Source organism: Phoenix dactylifera, chromosome 16 (assembly GCF_051530095.1).
Source record: "Phoenix dactylifera cultivar Ajwa chromosome 16, Ajwa_hap1_PhDact_Kaust_v1.1, whole genome shotgun sequence".
Lineage (NCBI taxonomy): Eukaryota > Viridiplantae > Streptophyta > Magnoliopsida > Arecales > Arecaceae > Phoenix > Phoenix dactylifera.
The window spans coordinates 23,632,484-23,651,756 of NC_143205.1; the positions used below are offsets into that span (position 1 = coordinate 23,632,484).

The 19,273-nt window shown below is 38.9% G+C and overlaps 1 protein-coding gene across 15 annotated transcripts; it reads right to left on the bottom strand.

The window, feature by feature from the left end:
• Positions 1-7,649: 7,649 nt before the first annotated feature.
• LOC103696383 (phosphoglycolate phosphatase) lies at positions 7,650-16,601 on the bottom strand. 15 transcript variants are annotated; one of them, XR_016398773.1, is made up of 12 exons: positions 16,173-16,577; positions 15,924-15,992; positions 14,691-14,877; positions 14,057-14,383; positions 13,713-13,923; positions 10,664-10,810; positions 10,459-10,583; positions 9,645-9,849; positions 9,330-9,526; positions 8,391-8,641; positions 8,052-8,271; positions 7,650-7,967 (listed from the first exon to the last, which is right to left on the bottom strand). XR_016398773.1 is itself a non-coding variant. In XM_089927952.1 (10 exons), the coding sequence occupies exons 3-10, from the start codon at positions 14,798-14,800 to the stop codon at positions 7,799-7,801; spliced, it is 1,545 nt and encodes a 514-aa protein (XP_089784078.1). In that variant the 5' UTR covers positions 14,801-14,877; positions 15,924-15,992; positions 16,173-16,601; the 3' UTR covers positions 7,650-7,798. The 15 variants fall into 15 exon arrangements, 4 of the variants coding, with proteins under 4 accessions (XP_089784078.1, XP_008776217.3, XP_008776216.3 ...); XR_015974106.2 differs by lacking the exon at positions 9,330-9,526 and having other exon boundaries at positions 14,057-14,300; positions 16,379-16,577; XR_602394.6 differs by lacking the exon at positions 9,330-9,526 and having other exon boundaries at positions 16,379-16,577.
• Positions 16,602-19,273: the final 2,672 nt, after the last annotated feature.

Consider the following 19,273-nt stretch of genomic DNA (forward strand, 5'->3'; position numbering starts at 1 on the left):
AGATTCGAACCAAGATTCGCCGTCTTAGTATCAAACTCCGTATCAGTACTATACTAGTACAATATCCGTACGGTATGGTATGGTATGAAATTTTTTTGGCATATCAGATATCAACACCTCCCGTATCAGATACCGGTACCGAACCAGTACAATATGAAATGCCCGGCGTACCATGCTTTGTACTTTGTTGAACCATTCTCACATCTAACTGTAAAGGGCAGAAGCTCCATTAAACTGTATGTCAATCTAAAGACATGGAATTTCCATTGGGAAAAACCCGGGGGTGGGGTTGGGGGGGGGGGGGGGGGGGGGGTGGATCTTGACTGGTAGTCAAAGAATTGCGAATTCATGTCTCTAGTTTGTAAAGCTATTTACTCTGAATCACTTCATTGACTGAAGATTTCTCTTCAGTTTCTTGTTAAATTTTTTGCATGGCTGTTTAAAAATTAGAACTCCATACAATATGGTCAGTAGTAAATTGATGTAAACCAGAGTTACAAGAGGATGCCTGCCTCTTATTCTTTTCTTCAGATCCTGGCAGAACTCTTTTATTCCCATCTTCACCATTAAAAAACCTGACATCCTGAAAACACTGTGGAGACTGGTAAATTGCGCTCCTTATCTCATTTGCAGAAAATATTGCGATTATTCTTGGAGCTATACAGGAGCCTCATTCTCTTGGATTACCCTTTCGAACAAAGTTCGCCGTCGCGGTACCAGACCATATCAGTGCCACACTAGCACAGTATCGATATTGATACCGAATTGGTATGGTATGTTACGCATCGTACCGTGCTTTCGAATATGGATCGAGAATGCAATTATTTGTGTTTCAGTGAATTATTGAAGATAGAGTGATTATGCATCATACTGGATGAAATTTTACTGGGGATGAGATACCAGTACTTCTCTCATTTATGACGTGCCATGTCTGACAGTCTGAGATGCACAGCTACTGCTATATGGTAACAGGTCGACTATTTTTCCAACTAACATGAGGTGAGAACATGACTATTGTTGATGTTAAATTTTCTCATTCAGTGTTTTACCCCTGCCCCAACAACACCTAACCCCAAAGCTTCATTTGGATGCTGCAAAGGACAATGAACGGTTAAGGTGTGAGAAGTGTAAGAAAAATAATAGATGAAAGAAGGAAGAACTTATCAGTTGAGGCGTGATTTCACTGTCCTTAAGAATAGATCGCGCCCCTCGGAGATTGAATCTCGGTGTAGCAGGTAATGGCGGCCTATCCTCCAGGATACAACAACTGGATCACTCCAAGCGTACACTCGCAGATGAAGTGACGGTCGAACAGCCCAGAACCGCGCTCTTGGAATGACAACAGAGAAGAAAACAGGGAGACTCTTCTCGGGAACAAGAAACAGAGAGGCTTTCGGAAACAGAGAGAGGATAGGTTAGATTAGATTACTCTATCGGATCTGATAGGGTTTAAAAAGAAATGAAGAGGCGTATTTAAAAGACACGTCGTTTTATGAAAGAGGTGTTTTTAAAGAGATAACCAAAGAGCTGTTTTGGGTCCCCCTGCGCGTGATAATCGCAACGCGCCCGGTTAAACGTTTCCGGATCGGATTCGCCAATTTTGGCTTGGACCTCCATTGGGCTCATGCGCGCGTGGGCTACTTTCTTTCTTTGCTTCACCAAGTTAAAATGTTGAATACTATATAAAGATCTTTTGAGTTTTGTTCCTTTCCAATGTGGGACTAAAGAAAGTACACTAGACAAAAAGACAAAAGAGAGAGAAGGGCAGACTCGGAATTTTGAAATATTCCAACAAGAAGTTCATGTGTAGAGATGATCCGAGCTGCAAGAGATGGCAACATTGAAACAAACAAAAGAAAGAGAGAGAACTGCAGCAGGACTAGTAGTTCTCTTTTGATAACTAGCTGCCCTTTCATGCTGCATGTCTGTTAATTGCTTGCCTGCTGAGGTTTGAAGATGCTCTCACCTCTGACATCTGACATTGAAGACGTAATGTAACAGAGCATCTGGCTCAGCAAGGGATGATCTCCTTCCTACTAAACTCACCAACCAACTTTACTGTGGTGGTTTATTTTATCCATCACTACTAATTCTGCACATATTTCCCACCTCTTTATAGATCTATACAAGTTATGGTATTGGTAGACTCAGTGGTAAATGATATCGAGTCGAAGTGGCTGTGTATACACGTAGATTCTCACCATTGAGAGCAAAGACAACATCCCGTTAGCTTAATGCATCAATCTAGCATTATCATGTTCCCGTGAACAAGAATACAAATCAGTAAATCACTCTTTAGTTCTGTGAATTTCCTTACATGAGTAAATACCAACTCATAGCCATAGTTTTCAGGCACCTTGGATCCGAAGACAAAGCAACCCAATGGATTGCCGTAAGTCATTTTGCTCAGATCTGACGACAGTGGACAATGTTTGCCAGGTTTGGTCCCTATCCAAGCAAGCATAGAGGGGAGTACGGGCATCTCATGCTGCAAAACTAGAGTCATGGGAACCATCTTTTTCTTCAATTTTCCTTCTCAATGTCTTTTTTCCAAAATAATCTCACAGCAAGCAGTGCTCCTCTGAGAAAATTATATGGTCTTAGGAAATATTGGGACATTCTATATACTTGCTTAGTTAGTGAGATAATAGCCATAATTGATGGGACTGTAGCTAGATCCGAAATCTATGGTAAAAGGACATTCGAGGGTCAGATATATACAGTTTTGTCTGTGTGTGGAAAAGCTGTTTCATATGTCGGATCATCACGCTCGGATCAAAATAGAGCAACCTTACCGTTGCACCAAGGCGCACACTTTATGCTAAATCTATGGTGATAATTTTAAGTCAAAATCCCCTGCCTTGATTACAATTTACATCACTGACAATACAAAAAGGAAAAAAAAAATCTCGATTTTATAAAGCTTTCTTATATTTTCACTGCTTGGCCTCAAACTAGCATTTTCAAACAAAATAAGCCTTGAGCTGATTCACTGTTTGAAGGTTCTAGACAGCTGAATCTTCAGTCCATCCGTATTCTCAGGTATGTGAATCAAGATTGACGAGCATGATTTCTCAGTCTACACAACGCATCTAATCTATTCATAGATACGCATACAGGCATATTAGACATGGATTTTTGCACACTGATGTTCCCTAAGAGCTCCCTCTCAGTGAAAGAAGAAAAGGATGTATGGCGATTATTCATATATACATTGTTGGGTGAAGAAGAAGGTGCTGACTATTACACACACACACACACACAAAACACACGTTAAGTTTGATTAGCGACCGTAGTACAAGTGATCAAAATGGCAGCAGTGTTTCTAGCGAGAAGCAAGTATTGGCGGCCATGCCAATGAAGCTACCTATTGGAGACGGGGTTTGGGCCGCTGGGGACTTCATGCTTGCTCTCTTCAAACTGGGAAGATGGGACGCCAACCTGCTGTGGATGCAACTTGGTGGTTTGGGATGCAGAATGGAAGAGAAGCCGCCGGGTAGAGAGAGCTGGGGCCATGGAGATCTTCAGCTGATCAGCTGGCCGAGCCAAGGGCAGTAGAAAGAGGCAGAGGAACCATAAGCGTAGCAGATTTGATCTCCTAAGAAGGCTTTGGTCGATTGCCATGCAGATTTCAGCCTGAAGACCTGAAACTCCCACCCGAAGAGCCCACAAGAGACCAGTATCCATGAACCACTCGAGCCAACGAAGTGAGGAAAGCCTTCGAATGAGAGAGGAAAGGAGGCCCGAGGAACAGAAGAACACATGTAAAGATAAGCGGAAAAGGCCAAACCTTACTAGTTGAATTCAAAATATGACAGAAGAATCATTGAATGGGGATGGAGCTGTTACATGGCTACTCCTTACTTTATCTACCTCCTAATGGACGGGTTGTTAAGATTCATTAAATGAGATGACATGTGCCACCTTGTTTTCTTAAAACGTTGTGCGCCTCCGGCGGTGTGGCAGGGAGCCTGTCGTTGAATTGTGGAAAAGAATCCAAGACTCTTATAGCCTATCTTTCCACAAGATTGACGACCATCACCATCAACATCATCACCATAAAAGATGGAATGCTAATTTGAGGTACAAACAACTCGAAGGATTGCTTGCGAAATGATTTGTTGCAGGGTGGAGATCAAAAAGCTATGATTCGCTCGAAATAAAGACCAGCATTAAAAGCATCACGATTTAAATAATGGTATCATTCTTCAGCAAATTTTTGTTTTTTTTTTTTTTTATGAGGAGGAAAGCAAAGCCAGCCAGCCGTTATTAGAAAAGAAAAAGTTCACAGAAACCATTCATAAAAGATTTGCAAGAAAATCATTCTTCAAGAGCAAATATTGGTTACTTCTGACTGTTGGGGTACTCAAATTCGGTGAAATTAGCCTTTGTTTGGATTCAGCGCTGTGAAGCGGTAAGGGTACAGGATGGACCTGCAACCTAAGTCCCATTGGTTGGGACCCTAAGAAAAACCGAAAAAATCTGGACTCATGGCTTGGATCATGCAAATGATATTCTCGTAATCTTTCAAAAGGGTCCAGGTTTTGCACAAACTGTTCATACTTTAATCAGACTAGACCAACCAACAAAGGTTAATATATCTAAAGGGTTGACATCAATCCATCAAACAAAAATATAGTTTACCATGAGACAGAAATGGACCGATCATGCATGACGTGAATAGGTCGGACTTGGAAGTTCAAATAGTGATTCTTAGTTAGAAACTAGCTTATCATTTCAGTGCAAGCCAGTATTAAGTGGGATCGCAGCGAAGGTGTAACTAATAAGCAGCTAAAGCATTTGATGGATTTTGCACCTAAGGTTGGGGAAGGGCCTCCATGTAAAGACACAATAGGAGAGCTTTTTCTCGGTTGGGTGGCTGCTGAAGATATCTGCTGTTTGGACTTGTGACATAACCCTACGCATAAAAGATGATGAGGGAGATCTGGCATGCTTTTCCAAAGACAAGGTAAAGCAAGGCATCCTACTCTACGGGCTGCTGTGAAATCCCAGACTTGTCTCCACAATGGGGTGTATGGGAGCCCCCACACCCAACCAGTTGGGTAAATAGTTCGAACAGAAAAGTTGTACCTAATGGCCGCTTCTGGTTCTGGAAAAAGAAAAAGTAGAAAAGAAAATAGTGTTCGCGTCGGAGTAGTTATTCCATCAGTGATTTTTTCTTTCTTTTTTTTTTGGCTAAAAAGAGGCTGGAATAAATGAGGGCTTTATGCTAGATACAAGTCATCGTAGCCTTCCCCTGGAGTAGTTATTCTCGGTATAAGCAGGACGGACTAGAATTACCATTCCTTCCCATTTTTCCAATGCCGTTTCCGTTTGGCAGGCGTAAGGCTTAGGTTCGGAATAAGTCTCGTGCCTGCTTCATTCCCGGAGCAAATGCCGCCCATATGATGGAAAGCATGGAGGCTTGCAATTTTTATTCGAGATAAATCGAAAGAGTATTGTTCCGATCAGAGCGTCTGCTGTCCTGGGGGGGGCGTCGGTATGGCTTCAATCATGCTCCTCGGGCTCCCAAGCCAATATCCTGGTGGGAAAGGGAAAACGATGCGATCTTCGGTACTTTTGGCTCTCCCAAGAAATTTCAAAGGTTCCTTTTTTTTATAATGGAATATCAAGTCACATCTTGAGGTGACTAGGACTGTAATTGATAATTGAGCAAGGAACCACAAGTGAAGGATGAGATAACAATCATGCTCTGGCCTCGCATAATGGCGCTCGAAGGTTCGACAGAGAGATATTCATTCACCAACACCAACGGGCTATCATGGTCGGAAAAGAAAGCAGAACCCCAGGGGGGGCTTTTCAGAAGAGGCTGATCGATGAGATAGTTTTATTTCTTACGACAATGATAAGGAATTATACTTTTTGCTTTTTAAAGTTCATTTACAGAGAGAAGCATTAGTATTACTAGCCAACATGCAAAACGTCTTGCTTTCCTATGCATGCTGCAGGCTTTCTACTATAGTATCATTACTTTCTACTCCCTTCAGCTCTCCCTATCCAACCAATATTACAGCCAAAAGAAAATGCACCTCCAACCTGCGGGAACTCTTCAGGGGGTAAACAACCTCAATAAGGGAGACCCAAGGTTGGACTTTCTCGGCCGATGGCACTAGATGTCGAGCGAAGGCACCGGATTGCAAAGAGAGTGAAGTCAGGCAAGACATCATTAATTGGTAGCTCTCTCTCTCTCTCTCTCTCAATGTATGGTGGGCGAACGTCACCCTTTGAATTTGAATCCTGGACCTCGCAACCTCTTGCAACGCAAGCATCATGAAGATGCGCCAACCTGCATTGATTAGGCTCCCTTTTTTTATATGTTTTCCATGGACAGAGTTATTTTCGATTTTATGAATTAGATTTTTTTTTTTTTCCCATTTCATCATCTAGTGGGTTTCTTCCCCCCATCCATATCATCATCTAGTGGGATTCTACCACAGTTCCTCTTGTAATTTTAAGATTATGCTAAATGGGATTTCATCCATAGTTGCCATTAACAGCTGCTTACGAGTTACCATACACAGATCGTATCAGCCAATACAAAAGGACAAGATCCATGCAGGATTCTATGTTCCAGTACGATAAAAGGGGCACCATGACAGCTAACTTGCTACAAAATTATTCGAGGGACCTATCGCTATATCACATGCACAAGATTGCATGTCCTCACCTTGGATTCCAAGAAATCATCATCTTATCTTCTGTTGCATAAATTTGATTATTAGGAGAGAAAAAGGCTTATTTCTTTTCATGATGGAAGCTGAACTTGGAAAGGCGTTCTCTGTGCAGGGGGTTGGGCTGCAAACAGGCAGCTGATAGGTAGTATAATTAAAATAATAATTTTGGTGAGATGTCAATGACTCGGCTTTGTTTTTAAGGTTTTCTGAAGGCCCATCTCATCTGCTCATGTAACTTTCTGGGGACTAAAGCTTGGAATGGCAAGCAAAGCTAACAAATAGGCGAATTCATTAATGAGAGCCTCTTTCAACTGTTCATTTTGTCTCTCATATTGTATTAACGCAAATTTATTTGTTTTCAAAATCTGAGTGATGATAAATATTAAACTGCATCTCTTTTACATGCAGTAACGGTTCTCCATATATACTTTTTTTTTTTCGAGAAAAAATAAAGGTTCTAATACTTGGAATTCAGTTTATAATTGTGGTTAGCCCTCACAACAAACATCACGGCTCACTCATCTTCATCCTGAAGCTCTGGACTCAATCTTTACCTAATCACAATCAATTTCACCTCAAATTTCTCAAAACAACTAAAAAACTAAACATACAATGAGAAAATATCGAAACAAGGTCTAGTATACATTGAACAGATATCAGAAGAATTTCTGGACTCAATCTTTACCTAATCACAATCAATTTCACCTCAAGTTTCTCAAAACAACTAAAAAACTAACATACAATGAGAAAAGATAGAAACAAGGTCTAGTATACATTGAACGGATATCAGAAGAATTTCTAGTACCAAACAGCAGTGAACTATCAATTTCTTGGAAAGTTATAATCCTTCAAGAAGATCAACAAATAGAAGAGGTAGTTGCAGTAGAAAGTTAAAACATAAAAAACAGAAGAAAAGCCTTTATCAATCAAAAGGTGCTTGCTCAAAAAAATTCATTTGCTTCTAAAATATTTATATTTTGCGGGTAATAGAAGAAAACAAGTTTAACTTCCAAGTGTCATGCATCATTCTTTCCCCATAGTTTCAGGAAAAAAAAGATGTCAATAAATGGTGACAAATAAAGGAAAACCGAAACAAAGACATCTTACCTCCAGCCCAAGGACTGCCTTATCCCGTTAAAAATAAGTCCTAAAGACCTTCCAATCATACACATTAGGAAGAAAGAAACAGCACCCCTAATCTTGCTAAAAACAGCTCTAGCAAAAGGCATTGTGATATCTGAGAACTCCAGATACAAGCTAAAGTAGTACCTCCTGCAAGAACATCAAAACCTTCTGTCATATAATTGTCCGAATATATCTGAACAAGACTGGTTTAGCTTAGTAAAAGATACCCACTTATATAAATCAGTTCCGCAGGAGTTAAAAAGCTTTTAGAATTAAGAACCAATCAGCCACAAGTTGTCGGGTGATTGAGGCCCTTAGACAGGCCGTAAATAAATAATCACCCATCAGTACCCCATAAAGCAATGGTTAAAGATGGTTCTTAGTAGTATGGAAGGTAACCATGCCCCATCATTTAGCTTGGATTTTGAGATGAAATAACCATATGTAGACTCTGAAAAACACAGGTAAATGCCAATTCAATTGAAAAGGCATGCTGAAAATTTTGGTTTGAATGATTAAGTTAACATGACCAAAACATTCAATAAGAACTGCACTAGCGAATAACAGTACCATCCAGTCAAGGCTCTCAACTCCTTGGTTCGTTTGACAGGCAAGGAAAATGGGTTGATCTGGACATGATGCAATAAGGATGGTCTTGTTGACTTTCTGAAAGCAAACTTCTTCCACCAAATAATCTTCTCATGTCGACTGTCCACTGAGTCCTCTAGCTGTTTCCTGCTGAAGACTACTAACTCAAATCGGTCCTCATACATTGTGACAACCGACTTGAAGTTTTGCTGAAGCCACTGGTTCAATACCACCTGTAAACCAAGATGAGAGATTAGTCAGTGAATATCAAATTAAAAGATACATCAACCTAAAGAATGTGCAAGTTTCCTGCTAACCTGCTTGCAACATCCATGACATCATGCATATGTCCGTGAGTGCAGATGTCCTATTATGTACATGGCAAAAGCTACCACAATTGTGTAACAGGCCAAATAAAAGAGACCAACTATTCCATAAAGCAACAAGACAGTAACTGTTTCACACAATTCATAAAGTAACTAATCAGGACCATCGATATCCTGTATATGACAGAAGGAGATATAGCACTCAAGCAGATTGCTCTGCTGCACTGATCGGTGATAAGTCACCTCCTCATACGACTGCTTCTTTCTTTCTTTTGCCTCTTAAGTTTGGCAAATGTAAATAACGAAAACTACAAAAAGAGACTGTAAAAATAAGGGAAAAAACAAAGACTAACTATAGATAAGTTAGAACAATTCATTTTGGTGAATAAATCAATTAAATCAGCACTATCTTATATGAGAATACTGCTTTGTTTTGCTCCAGATGAAAGCTTTGGTTTAATGTATAAGCTGACACAATTTCATCCTTCTTCCACTCTATCTACCAGGTAGTAGAGATGATGAACCTTGTCCTAATAACTACTGTGAATTTTTTATGTTCTTTTTTCTCTCTTCACCCATAGAAGAAGTCACCTACCTATAATGCTCGCATCAGATTATGGGATTGTTGATAAATCGTTGTGTATATTTTGCAGTAGTCTTTGTTGTATATATTGCAGTATATACATCAGCAATGTATATATATTGGCAACAAGTTTCCAAATGATTAGAAATGGATAAGTCACCATGTACATCATTAATGATGCACAGCATAGAACGAATCTTACCAAAGACCTGCATGACAATGTCACAGATCTATAAGACTCAAAATCCAGGATCAAAGTTGTCATACATCAGTTCAACAAGTAAATTGATAGCAAAATTTGCTAAGAAAGCATTTTAGTCACCTTACCTCATTTCTTAGTCTTTGAAGCGATCTGGTAGACAGAGAACACAAAGTTAAGCCCAAGCCATTCATCTCACTGGACATATCACAGTCAATAGAAATCAGTTCAAGATAAATGCTTGCAATTTCATCTGCTAACAGAATCACCAGATCTTCCAGAATGTCAACTCCATGTCGAGTCAGAAGTCTATTGTCGTAACAGCATCCATTTCTGGTATCAGAAGATGGAAAATATTATTTTCATATTGGTGTACACTTCACATGCGCATATATTTCCAAATGGCATAATTATGTATGAAATCTAACATGCAGATATTTTCTATGTAAGAAGAATCCAAATTTAATATTCACTGATTTAACGACACCCTGGCATAGAATTTGCATAACAAGAATGTACAAGTTAATTGATTGCTGAGAAGAATAGAGCAGTAGGAATGTTGAATTTTATAGACACATTACAAAAATGATAAACCCCTTCATTCTTTTATTGCAGTACATGTTCCTTTTAAGCAGTCAGGTAGAAAACCACAAAAAGCTATTTAAGTTATTGACAACAATTCGGTGGTCATACTTCTTTAATAGTAGGTAAAATTCTGAAGTTTATTAAATCGTGAGAAGTAATGTTAAAGGTTATCCATTATTAAATTCACTGAGTGACAATTTGTCAGTTCTTGATTCAGAAATTACAGAATCCTAAACAATAAGTTTACAGAACTTGACTTGTGAGGCAGTAGTATATTAGGACATTGAAACATGCTGGTTCTAGGTCATGCATACTTCAGATATATAGCGATAAGAAATGTAGAGGTTTTCATGATACCTGAGAGAACCAAATCTAAGGAAGAACAGCAAGTCAGCATAGAGTTCAGCCTTCCCCGATCTACTAATATTCTGTAAGATTCTATCAGCTCCATTTAACTTCCCGAGCATTCTATCAGTAAGCTTCTGAAACAGGAATGCACATTTTAACAAGTCAGCAGAAAGTTAAAAGACAAATAACAAACATTCTGAAAGTTCACGGGTACCGTATCAGGTTGTCCAATTTCCAGGGTCAGTTCCTCCTCGAGCCATTTTATGTACACCGGTTGGATTGCTCCTTTTATGACTTCCAAGGCAACAAGTAGCCAGATATCCCGGCTAACAGACTCATGGGTTTGTGAGATATGATGGACCTGAATAAAATCATGGCATCTTCAGGCAGATGGCAAATGTTTACATGACACTAAGAAAATTGATGCTTCTAGAGAAAAAGAATAACACATATTTAGTTTTTTGTAATCCTTGAGGTTATGGAACTATTTAGGCACTCACAAACATTCACAAATCATTGGAAGAGAACCTAAAAATTAATGATTTTCGCGATGCAATCTTTACAATTTTTTTTTGACCATTTTGTAGATTAAGAAGCAGTCGGAATAACCAGAATGCAAAAACCCAAATACGATTTCTAGGAACAAAATTGTGAAACTAGACAGACCAACAACGCGTTATGACTTGGATATAGACATTCTTTTAGAAACCTCTATAATGTATTAATTGTCAGAAATTAAATTTATTACTGGTTAAATCCTTAAGCTTCTGAAACAAATGCATAACATCCCAGTCATAAATGCTATCATAAAAGCATGTAGAACAGCAGTTAGAACTTAGCAATCATATATCTAATTCAACTCTTAAGAGATAATCATAGTATGTAATACATATGGAAGAGAATGAAGCCTAACTCCAATATTTTTCGTTGGTTGCAACAAGGACATGGCAACAAACAACCCAAATAAATAACAACAAAGAGGCATAAGAGCTCATAATATCTCATCTTCAAGAAGGCAAAGACATGCATCAATTTCTGTTCTTCTATTGCCAAGGTTATCCACAATGATGATCCTCCACAAAACAGTCATCTAGACAAATATCATGAATCTTGAGTTCTAAATAAAAAGGAAGTTATGATCAGACTCATTGCAATTGATGATCTACTATCCCGAAAGAAGTATCGATGATCATCACGAAAATTGTTTCTTTACAGAAGCTCAATTTCTTTGTTGTAATTGAAGATGACGATAAGAAATTGCCCAAGTAGTTTATCATGACTCTATCCACTCGGGTTGAAAACAGATCGAATATGGATCAGATATTGATATATACATATTTGTATCTATATTTTTTAACGAATATAGATACTGATACGGATATTAAATGGATATCAAAATTAATATTCACATTTGTTCTAAATGGATACGGATACAAATCGGATATTAAGCATATCCATATTTGTTATAAACACAGAACGGATATTAAACATATCCATATTTTTTTATTCGAATACGGATATATATTGGATACTTTTTCGAATATTAATCAAATATGAGCAAAATTCAATGATGAAAACTAGCAATAAATATATGATCAAAAAAAAATAAAAAATATAATTTTAACAAGCATTTATCAACAATAAACCTAATAACTTCATAAAGGATATACTACTCAAGGTTGCTCGACATCGAAGTAGACGAGATCTATAGCGCCTCCAAGGCGTCTCACGACTGTCGACGGTTGCAATCACCAGATGGAAACTAGGAAGTAAACAAAATCTTTGAAATCCTAGTTGCTTAAAGACGACAAAAAAAAAGAGGGACGAAATAGACAAATGAGAGATTTGAGCCTTTCAGGCATGCGAGATGATTCGAAAGATTTTATTCGACTCGGGTATTCTGTATTTGGGTTATTATATTAAGTAACGATCATCCAATATCTAGATTCTTTTTAGTTTAGGTTTAGCTAATCATTTAAATTGGTTCTCTGATTTAGCTTAACTTATACTTGATTTTACTTATCCTTGTTATACGGATATCCGAATCCGGATCCGAATCCGAAAAAATCAGGTGTATTCGCATCTGTATCTGAAAGATTTTTGAACTGAATATCCGAATCCATATCCGAAACCGATTGGACCAAAAAAACAGCATCTGAATCCGACCCGAATCGGATACGGAAACGGATATGGTCAGATATAATCCGACCCGCTTTCAGCCATACTATCCACTTTGGGGGATGACTTCTAGGAGTTAGTCACTTGCTTGCTTTATGTATCACGGATAAATGGGAAGGAAATTACCATCAACAACAACCAGTGAGAGTTTATCCAACTTGATCTAAGTTGCCAATTTGTCAAGACTTTCCAACCCCTACTTGCTAGTGGTTGAACTTGTTGACCCATAAACAATCCACTTGATAAAACAGCAAAGATGCCTAGTTCTTTGTGGCATTGCCGGAGGGTTATTAGCCAGAGAAAGATCCTACAAAGAGGTTGACACAAGAAAATAAGGATGACTCTAATGTAAACGAGGAAGAAAATTGTTGTTTTGAGAAGGATTGGTTGGAAGAAGATATAATTGAATGGTTGTCTAAATAAAATTAATTAGCAAATTGAAAACTAAACACCTAGTTCTTGCCGCACTGGGGATGGGTATTGGTTGCAAAGAGATCCAAGGAAGAGAGTGTCGTAAGCTCGTAAGTACTGAAATGATGCCCTTGGAGTCGACAAGAAAAAAAAAAAGCCCACCCAAATGTTGTTTTGCAATGCAAATTGACAAATAAACATTTAGTTCTTTATGGCAACAGGGATGGGTATTAGTTGGAGAGAGATCCCAGGAAGAGAGTGACATAAGCAGATCAATACTGACATGATGCCCCTGGAATTGACAAGAAAAAAACCCACCCAACCGTTGTTTTCGAATGCATTGGTTGGAAAGACATATAATTGAGTGCATCTTCGAAAAAGCTTAGTGCATATTTATAAACACATTCTCTTTACATATTACTCCTTCTGCTTGGTCCTTGACAAAAATGTAGGATATACTCTCCTCAAGAGTCCAGGAACCCACTGTTTTTTTTTCTTTTGGGGGTGGGCGGGGTGGGGGGGGGGGGGGGGGTTATGATCCAAAATATTTTGAGAGGCAGCTGGCTCAATTCCTTTAGAGCATGAAAGACAGGCCATAATATAAGATTATGCAACTCTATACGAGTATGCAATGCGATCAAATATATAAAAGGAAACTAAAAGTCAGTGCCTGCCTCTTTTTGAAGTTGCTGTAAAGTAACCCAAAGCAACCGCAGTCTGGGACCTTTATCAACAGCAAAGATATTCAAGGGATGCATTTTGCTTTCATTTTCATGTTCAGCTGCTCTGTTCTCCATCCTTCCATCATGTTCAATAGCAGTCAAAGCATCCATAAGTTTCTCTTTTACTTCAATCCAAGGATCATTCATATTGGACTCTGTAGACCTGCCAAAGAAACAATGTATCCATATCGACCACAAAAGGATAAGCTCATTATGAGCATGGAGTATTTATTTTGAGAAATGTGATGAATATGGCACCTAATACACTTACAAAATTTTGAGTGGCCTACTCTTACCTACCATAATTGGTCGAGCTTGCAGCATCATGATGTTGACTTGTAGTGTTATTATTCATGCCAATGTATGCCCTCCTGCCGGGTATTACCCCAGCCAGATGTGCAAAGACTATACTGACCATTAGAAGCATTTGGTCGACAACAGACACCCAATTCGATGGTACTGCACCCTCAGGATTTGTCAAAGACCCAAAGCAACAACACTTACAGAAACTCTTCTTCATGCACTGGCTTCCTTCTAATGCTATGCGAAAAGAAGCACCATCCACATGAACTTTGGGTGATTGAAATCGAGAAACAAGATTACTTTTCATAAATAAGTAATTCCTGTACAAGGATTAATCCATCTAAGCAATCATATCACTAAAATGTAAAATAACTGAGGAAAGTGCTTCAAATTTCTCAAATTCCTTGAAAGTATGTATTATCAGATTACAAATGGTTTTCTCATAAAGGCTACACTTATTTGCCTGATGAATAAATGCCATATATACATGGCAGAACGCCCCAACTACGAAAGAGGTAAGAGAAACAAGAAAAATGCCTTTCTACCGTGCACAACAAAAAACGCAAACATGCATGAAAGTGAATAAAAAAATAAATGAAAGCAAACTCACAATGAAAGCAAACTCACCTCCATGATATCCTTGCATAAGCTTTTTTAGGCACGAAGAGAACACTTTTGGACCAAATCCTATCCATTTGTAGATGGGCATGCAATGGCATAACAGCACAATCCGCCATTTAAAATTCAAATGTTTTATTCAACGCATTTCATCACATCATTAAAGGGCAAATTGGACCCGACGCCAGATCATTTTCTGCATCATACGGATGGAAGTCAGCTACAGCTTAAATGAATCCAAAAAACTAAAATTGGAATCAAGCCCCATTTAACACGTCAATTTACACATCAAAGCATATCAAAGCAATTGTAGTTTCTTGGAAGGATGGTTGAACATACCCCACCCCAAACCACCGCCACCACCCCAAAAAGAAGATCCAATATTATGTTTTTCAGCATTAGATCAACAGAATTTATCCAAACCCTAATTGTTTCCAATAATGGTTAGGTATTTCGCTATTAAGAATGATGTTTCAATCAATAAAGAAGAGCACCATGATTTACTTAACAATTTTAGGGCCTCAAATGAACCAGTTACTCAAGCTGCAATTTTAGGTTTGTCTTATGAATGATCCAATCCTGAAAAGTTGCCAGCTCACCCTTAACAGGCTCATTGACAAGGGAATATTGATAAGTGAGTCTTATGTCAATGTTGCAAATTGTATGGGTTTTCTGATGTGCTGCAATGAATATATTTTGGATTGGTCTATGTGGTAAGTTGTATTCCCTTTTATTTTAAAAAAAAAAAATCTCGAATATGTTTATAGGCGATTAGGTATATCAAGGTTGGGTTCATTCTCAGCTTGCTCCCTAACAAGACTTGTCCAAGCCTAAGCCCAAGTTTGCATGCCTTCTTACCCAAGCATCCAAGCCAAGCTCAAACAACCCATTGCTTGGTTCAGGCCAGAACTTTTGGAGCCCTAAGAAACTAAAAGAACCACAGAGACCACGTGCTTCTTAACAATACAAAAGACACACAAGTTATACTGTAAACAAGGGCAGTTCACAATCCCTGGTGCATTCTCTGTAATTCCTGGTTACAGAATAGCTGAATCATTCGCACAATATCCATGGCCGTATTCAAAGCGATGCACATAAAATTTTGAAGCACAAAACCGGAATACAATAGAAAAATGAAATCACATCCGATGAAAACCTTAATTTCCTAGCTTGCTCGTCCAGCCATTGCTAATAATCTTGAAATCAAGAAACCAATAAATCAAAAAATAAAGAAAATCTTACACTCAACTAGCGATGATGCCAGCTTGTTCCCTCATCCACGTTTGATGCGATCCAGCGAAACAGAAGGCCCTGAAACCGTATAATACGGATGGATATTAAAATCCAAGAAGAACGTAAAAATAAAAAACCTAGATTTCTCCGACGCACGCTGAATCGAGAATGGAAACCCTAGGTTTCTCGGAGGAAATCTGCAAAGAAATCTTTCGGGCTAGTGTTTCGAAGATAAGGTAAATGGAAGTTCATTCCTACCTTGTTTGGAAAACTCCACCTCCTCGGGCTCTCCTTCCAATACGGATGGATATTAAAATCCAAGAAGAACGTAAAAATAAAAAACCTAGATTTCTCCGACGCACGCTGAATCGAGAATGGAAACCCTAGGTTTCTCGGAGGAAATCTGCAAAGAAATCTTTCGGGCTAGTGTTTCGAAGATAAGGTAAATGGAAGTTCATTCCTACCTTGTTTGGAAAACTCCACCTCCTCGGGCTCTCCTTCCACCGTCGCCGAAAGACGACGGGGGAAGGACTTAAAATGCCGTGGTGGCCAGAGCTCTGCGGGCTTCGGAGAAGAGGCGGGCAGCTCCTGGGCCCGATGAGATCTGGACCGTCCAATCGTTGGACCCATCAACATTATCCCGACTAGCTAGTTTCTGTGGCTAGCCTATTCTACGAGGGAGCGCCTGGTATGTACCAAGTTATCCGTCGCGTTATGGACCGGGATGTGGACCCTTCCGTGGGAGTTGGGAACGAATAAAAGAGCTAGGCGTTCTATGGCTTGTGCAGAATATTCTAATAATCAGACGCGCAGACCACGAATATTATTATTTTATTATTATTATTATTTTTATTTTGGCTAAGACGGATAAACCATATTTGACGAGCACGGATGCAACCAATAAAATCAAAAAATAAAATACTTCGAAGTACCAGGGGCAACTTCCCATCACCAGCCCACAGTATACTACCAGAGTAATTGGCTACATAAACAGCCACCCAATCCGCAACTCCATTAGTTTTTTTTTCTGAAAAAAAGAAGGGGGGAGAAAGGGACAAGCCCACCCCCGCGTAGCAGCCCCTATTAGGCCTCCACCCCGCCAGGAGAATGTTCGATGCGGGCAGAAATGACCATGCCAATTTTACTCATACCCTTCCCATCCATGAGCCCGGTTCGGTTACCCCTCTAGGCTCTGGCACGAATACCACGTGTGGGTACGTCACACCTGGCACCACCGAAATTACTAACAGGGCAATATGCCCTTCCAGACCCCATGTCTGAGCATGGAGCATCCGGTCTCCATAATTTAATCGATGCCCGTGCGTTTCGAACTCGGAACTACATGGTTGGAAGTAAGGCCACGCTACTACTGGACTACCACCTTAGTGGTAATCCCATTAGCTTCATGGAAAACATACTTCGCCATAAAGCCGCAGCCCCATTAATATTCTATTTGATATCACTTGTCATTTCTTAAATTAAAATTTTATAATATTTTTTATTTTAAATATACAGATTTATTTGTTATAGTTAATTTTTTTTAAAATATAAAAATGATGGGGGCAACCAAGACGATGATAATGATAATAGTCAAGACAATAAAAGATGGTAATAGTGGTGGTACCGAAAGAAGGGTCGGTGATATGGCAACATGGTTATGATAATGACAATAATGATGATAGAAGTACCAAAAATATGTTGGTGGTAGCAATAAAGATAATATGTCAAAGATAGTGGTATGACATATTTGGTTGACCATGGAAAAGTGATAAATTTCCAAAGTGCTTATGTTTGGTTGGCCATCCACTTTCCTAGGAAAGTTATATATAATTCCTATTATGTCCTTAATAAAAATTAGGTTTTTAATGCCTCTTTAATGCTTCTTTAATGCTGAAAGGATTTTTTGGGAAAAAGTAAAAATGGAGTAATTCTCGCCTCATGGGAAAGACTTTCCCATAAAATGTGGGAATCATATTCCCATGGGAATTCAACTTTCTCTTCTCTCTCCTTTGAAAACTCCAACCAAACAAGAGGCATTTCATTACTTTCCCGTTGACCACACTTCCCCCCTTCTTTTCCCGCGAACCAAACGAACCCGTAGAGGTTATCATAATAATGGTGAGTTGCTGAGGAACGGTGGTGGTAGCAATTTTTAGTTATGGCGGTGGTGGTCACAACCTAGAACAACATCTAAAATGACTAGCCGAAATATATTATTTGGATTTTTTGATCTTATATAAGTATTCAATATCCATCTAACAAATAACCGATATGGGACTAAACACACGCCCGCACACATCCTCGCATACTTTTTCCGTTCAAGCCCTACCGTCTTTGTCAGGCTTAAGGTTCAAATTCATTCAATCCAATCACGAGCACCATGATCAATCCGTAGCAGCCTCCATGAATCCGTATTGTAGTGTCCTCTAGTCCACATTAGGCTATGGGTCGAGTTCGTTCTGATGGTGGTAGTATCAATAGCAACAATACCAATAACAATAGATTTGATGACACTGATAATGGTAGTGGTGATGGTAGCATCAGTAAAAAGCATGACTTTTTTTTATTTTTAAATATATATTTTTTTAAATAATAGAAATATTACAAAAATAAGAAAAACATCAAATATGTTATTTATGTAAATTTCTGTGATTCTATTTCCAAAACTAAAAGGAAAAAATTAAATCGCTGCCAAACAAGCTCGAAAAAATTCCAACGGACTATGCCTATGTTATCGTCCATTGAATATGTTTCAGAATTTTGATGTCACTAAATATATGAAACGTCTATGCTTAAACAATAATAGTACAAACAGATATCAATATTAAAAAGAAAACCGTAACAAAAGGACATCAATATTAAAAAAGAAAACATTGTCCTACTGAAATCATATACCAATAACGAGATGAAAAAAATCTTTATTAAAGAGATCCATAATTTTTTCGTTGGATTATGATCATCTTCATGAAATATTAAAAAACCAACAATATGTTCCAAAAAGGATTCGCTACGGGTAATCAACTAGTATCAATTTTCCTCGACGTTATTTGATGTAGCAATCGAGCAAGGAGTTCGAGCTGATCAGAACCAGATCACATGACCAAGGGGGAAGCTAGGATAACCTCAGGTCCTGGCTCGAGCCGTTGAGCTCACGACATGGCTTTAGACCAAAGCCCAATTTAAGGCGCCCACACGTTCTCATCAGGTCATCCTGTCCACAAGTGCAACCGCAACGTAGGAACGAAAAAACAAAAAGCGACGACGTGGATCGACACAGGAATGGACGGACGAGATCTGTTCATAGAATTCGTGGACGGATGACCGCCCATCCGCACAGAACTTTCTATGCCCATGCGCAC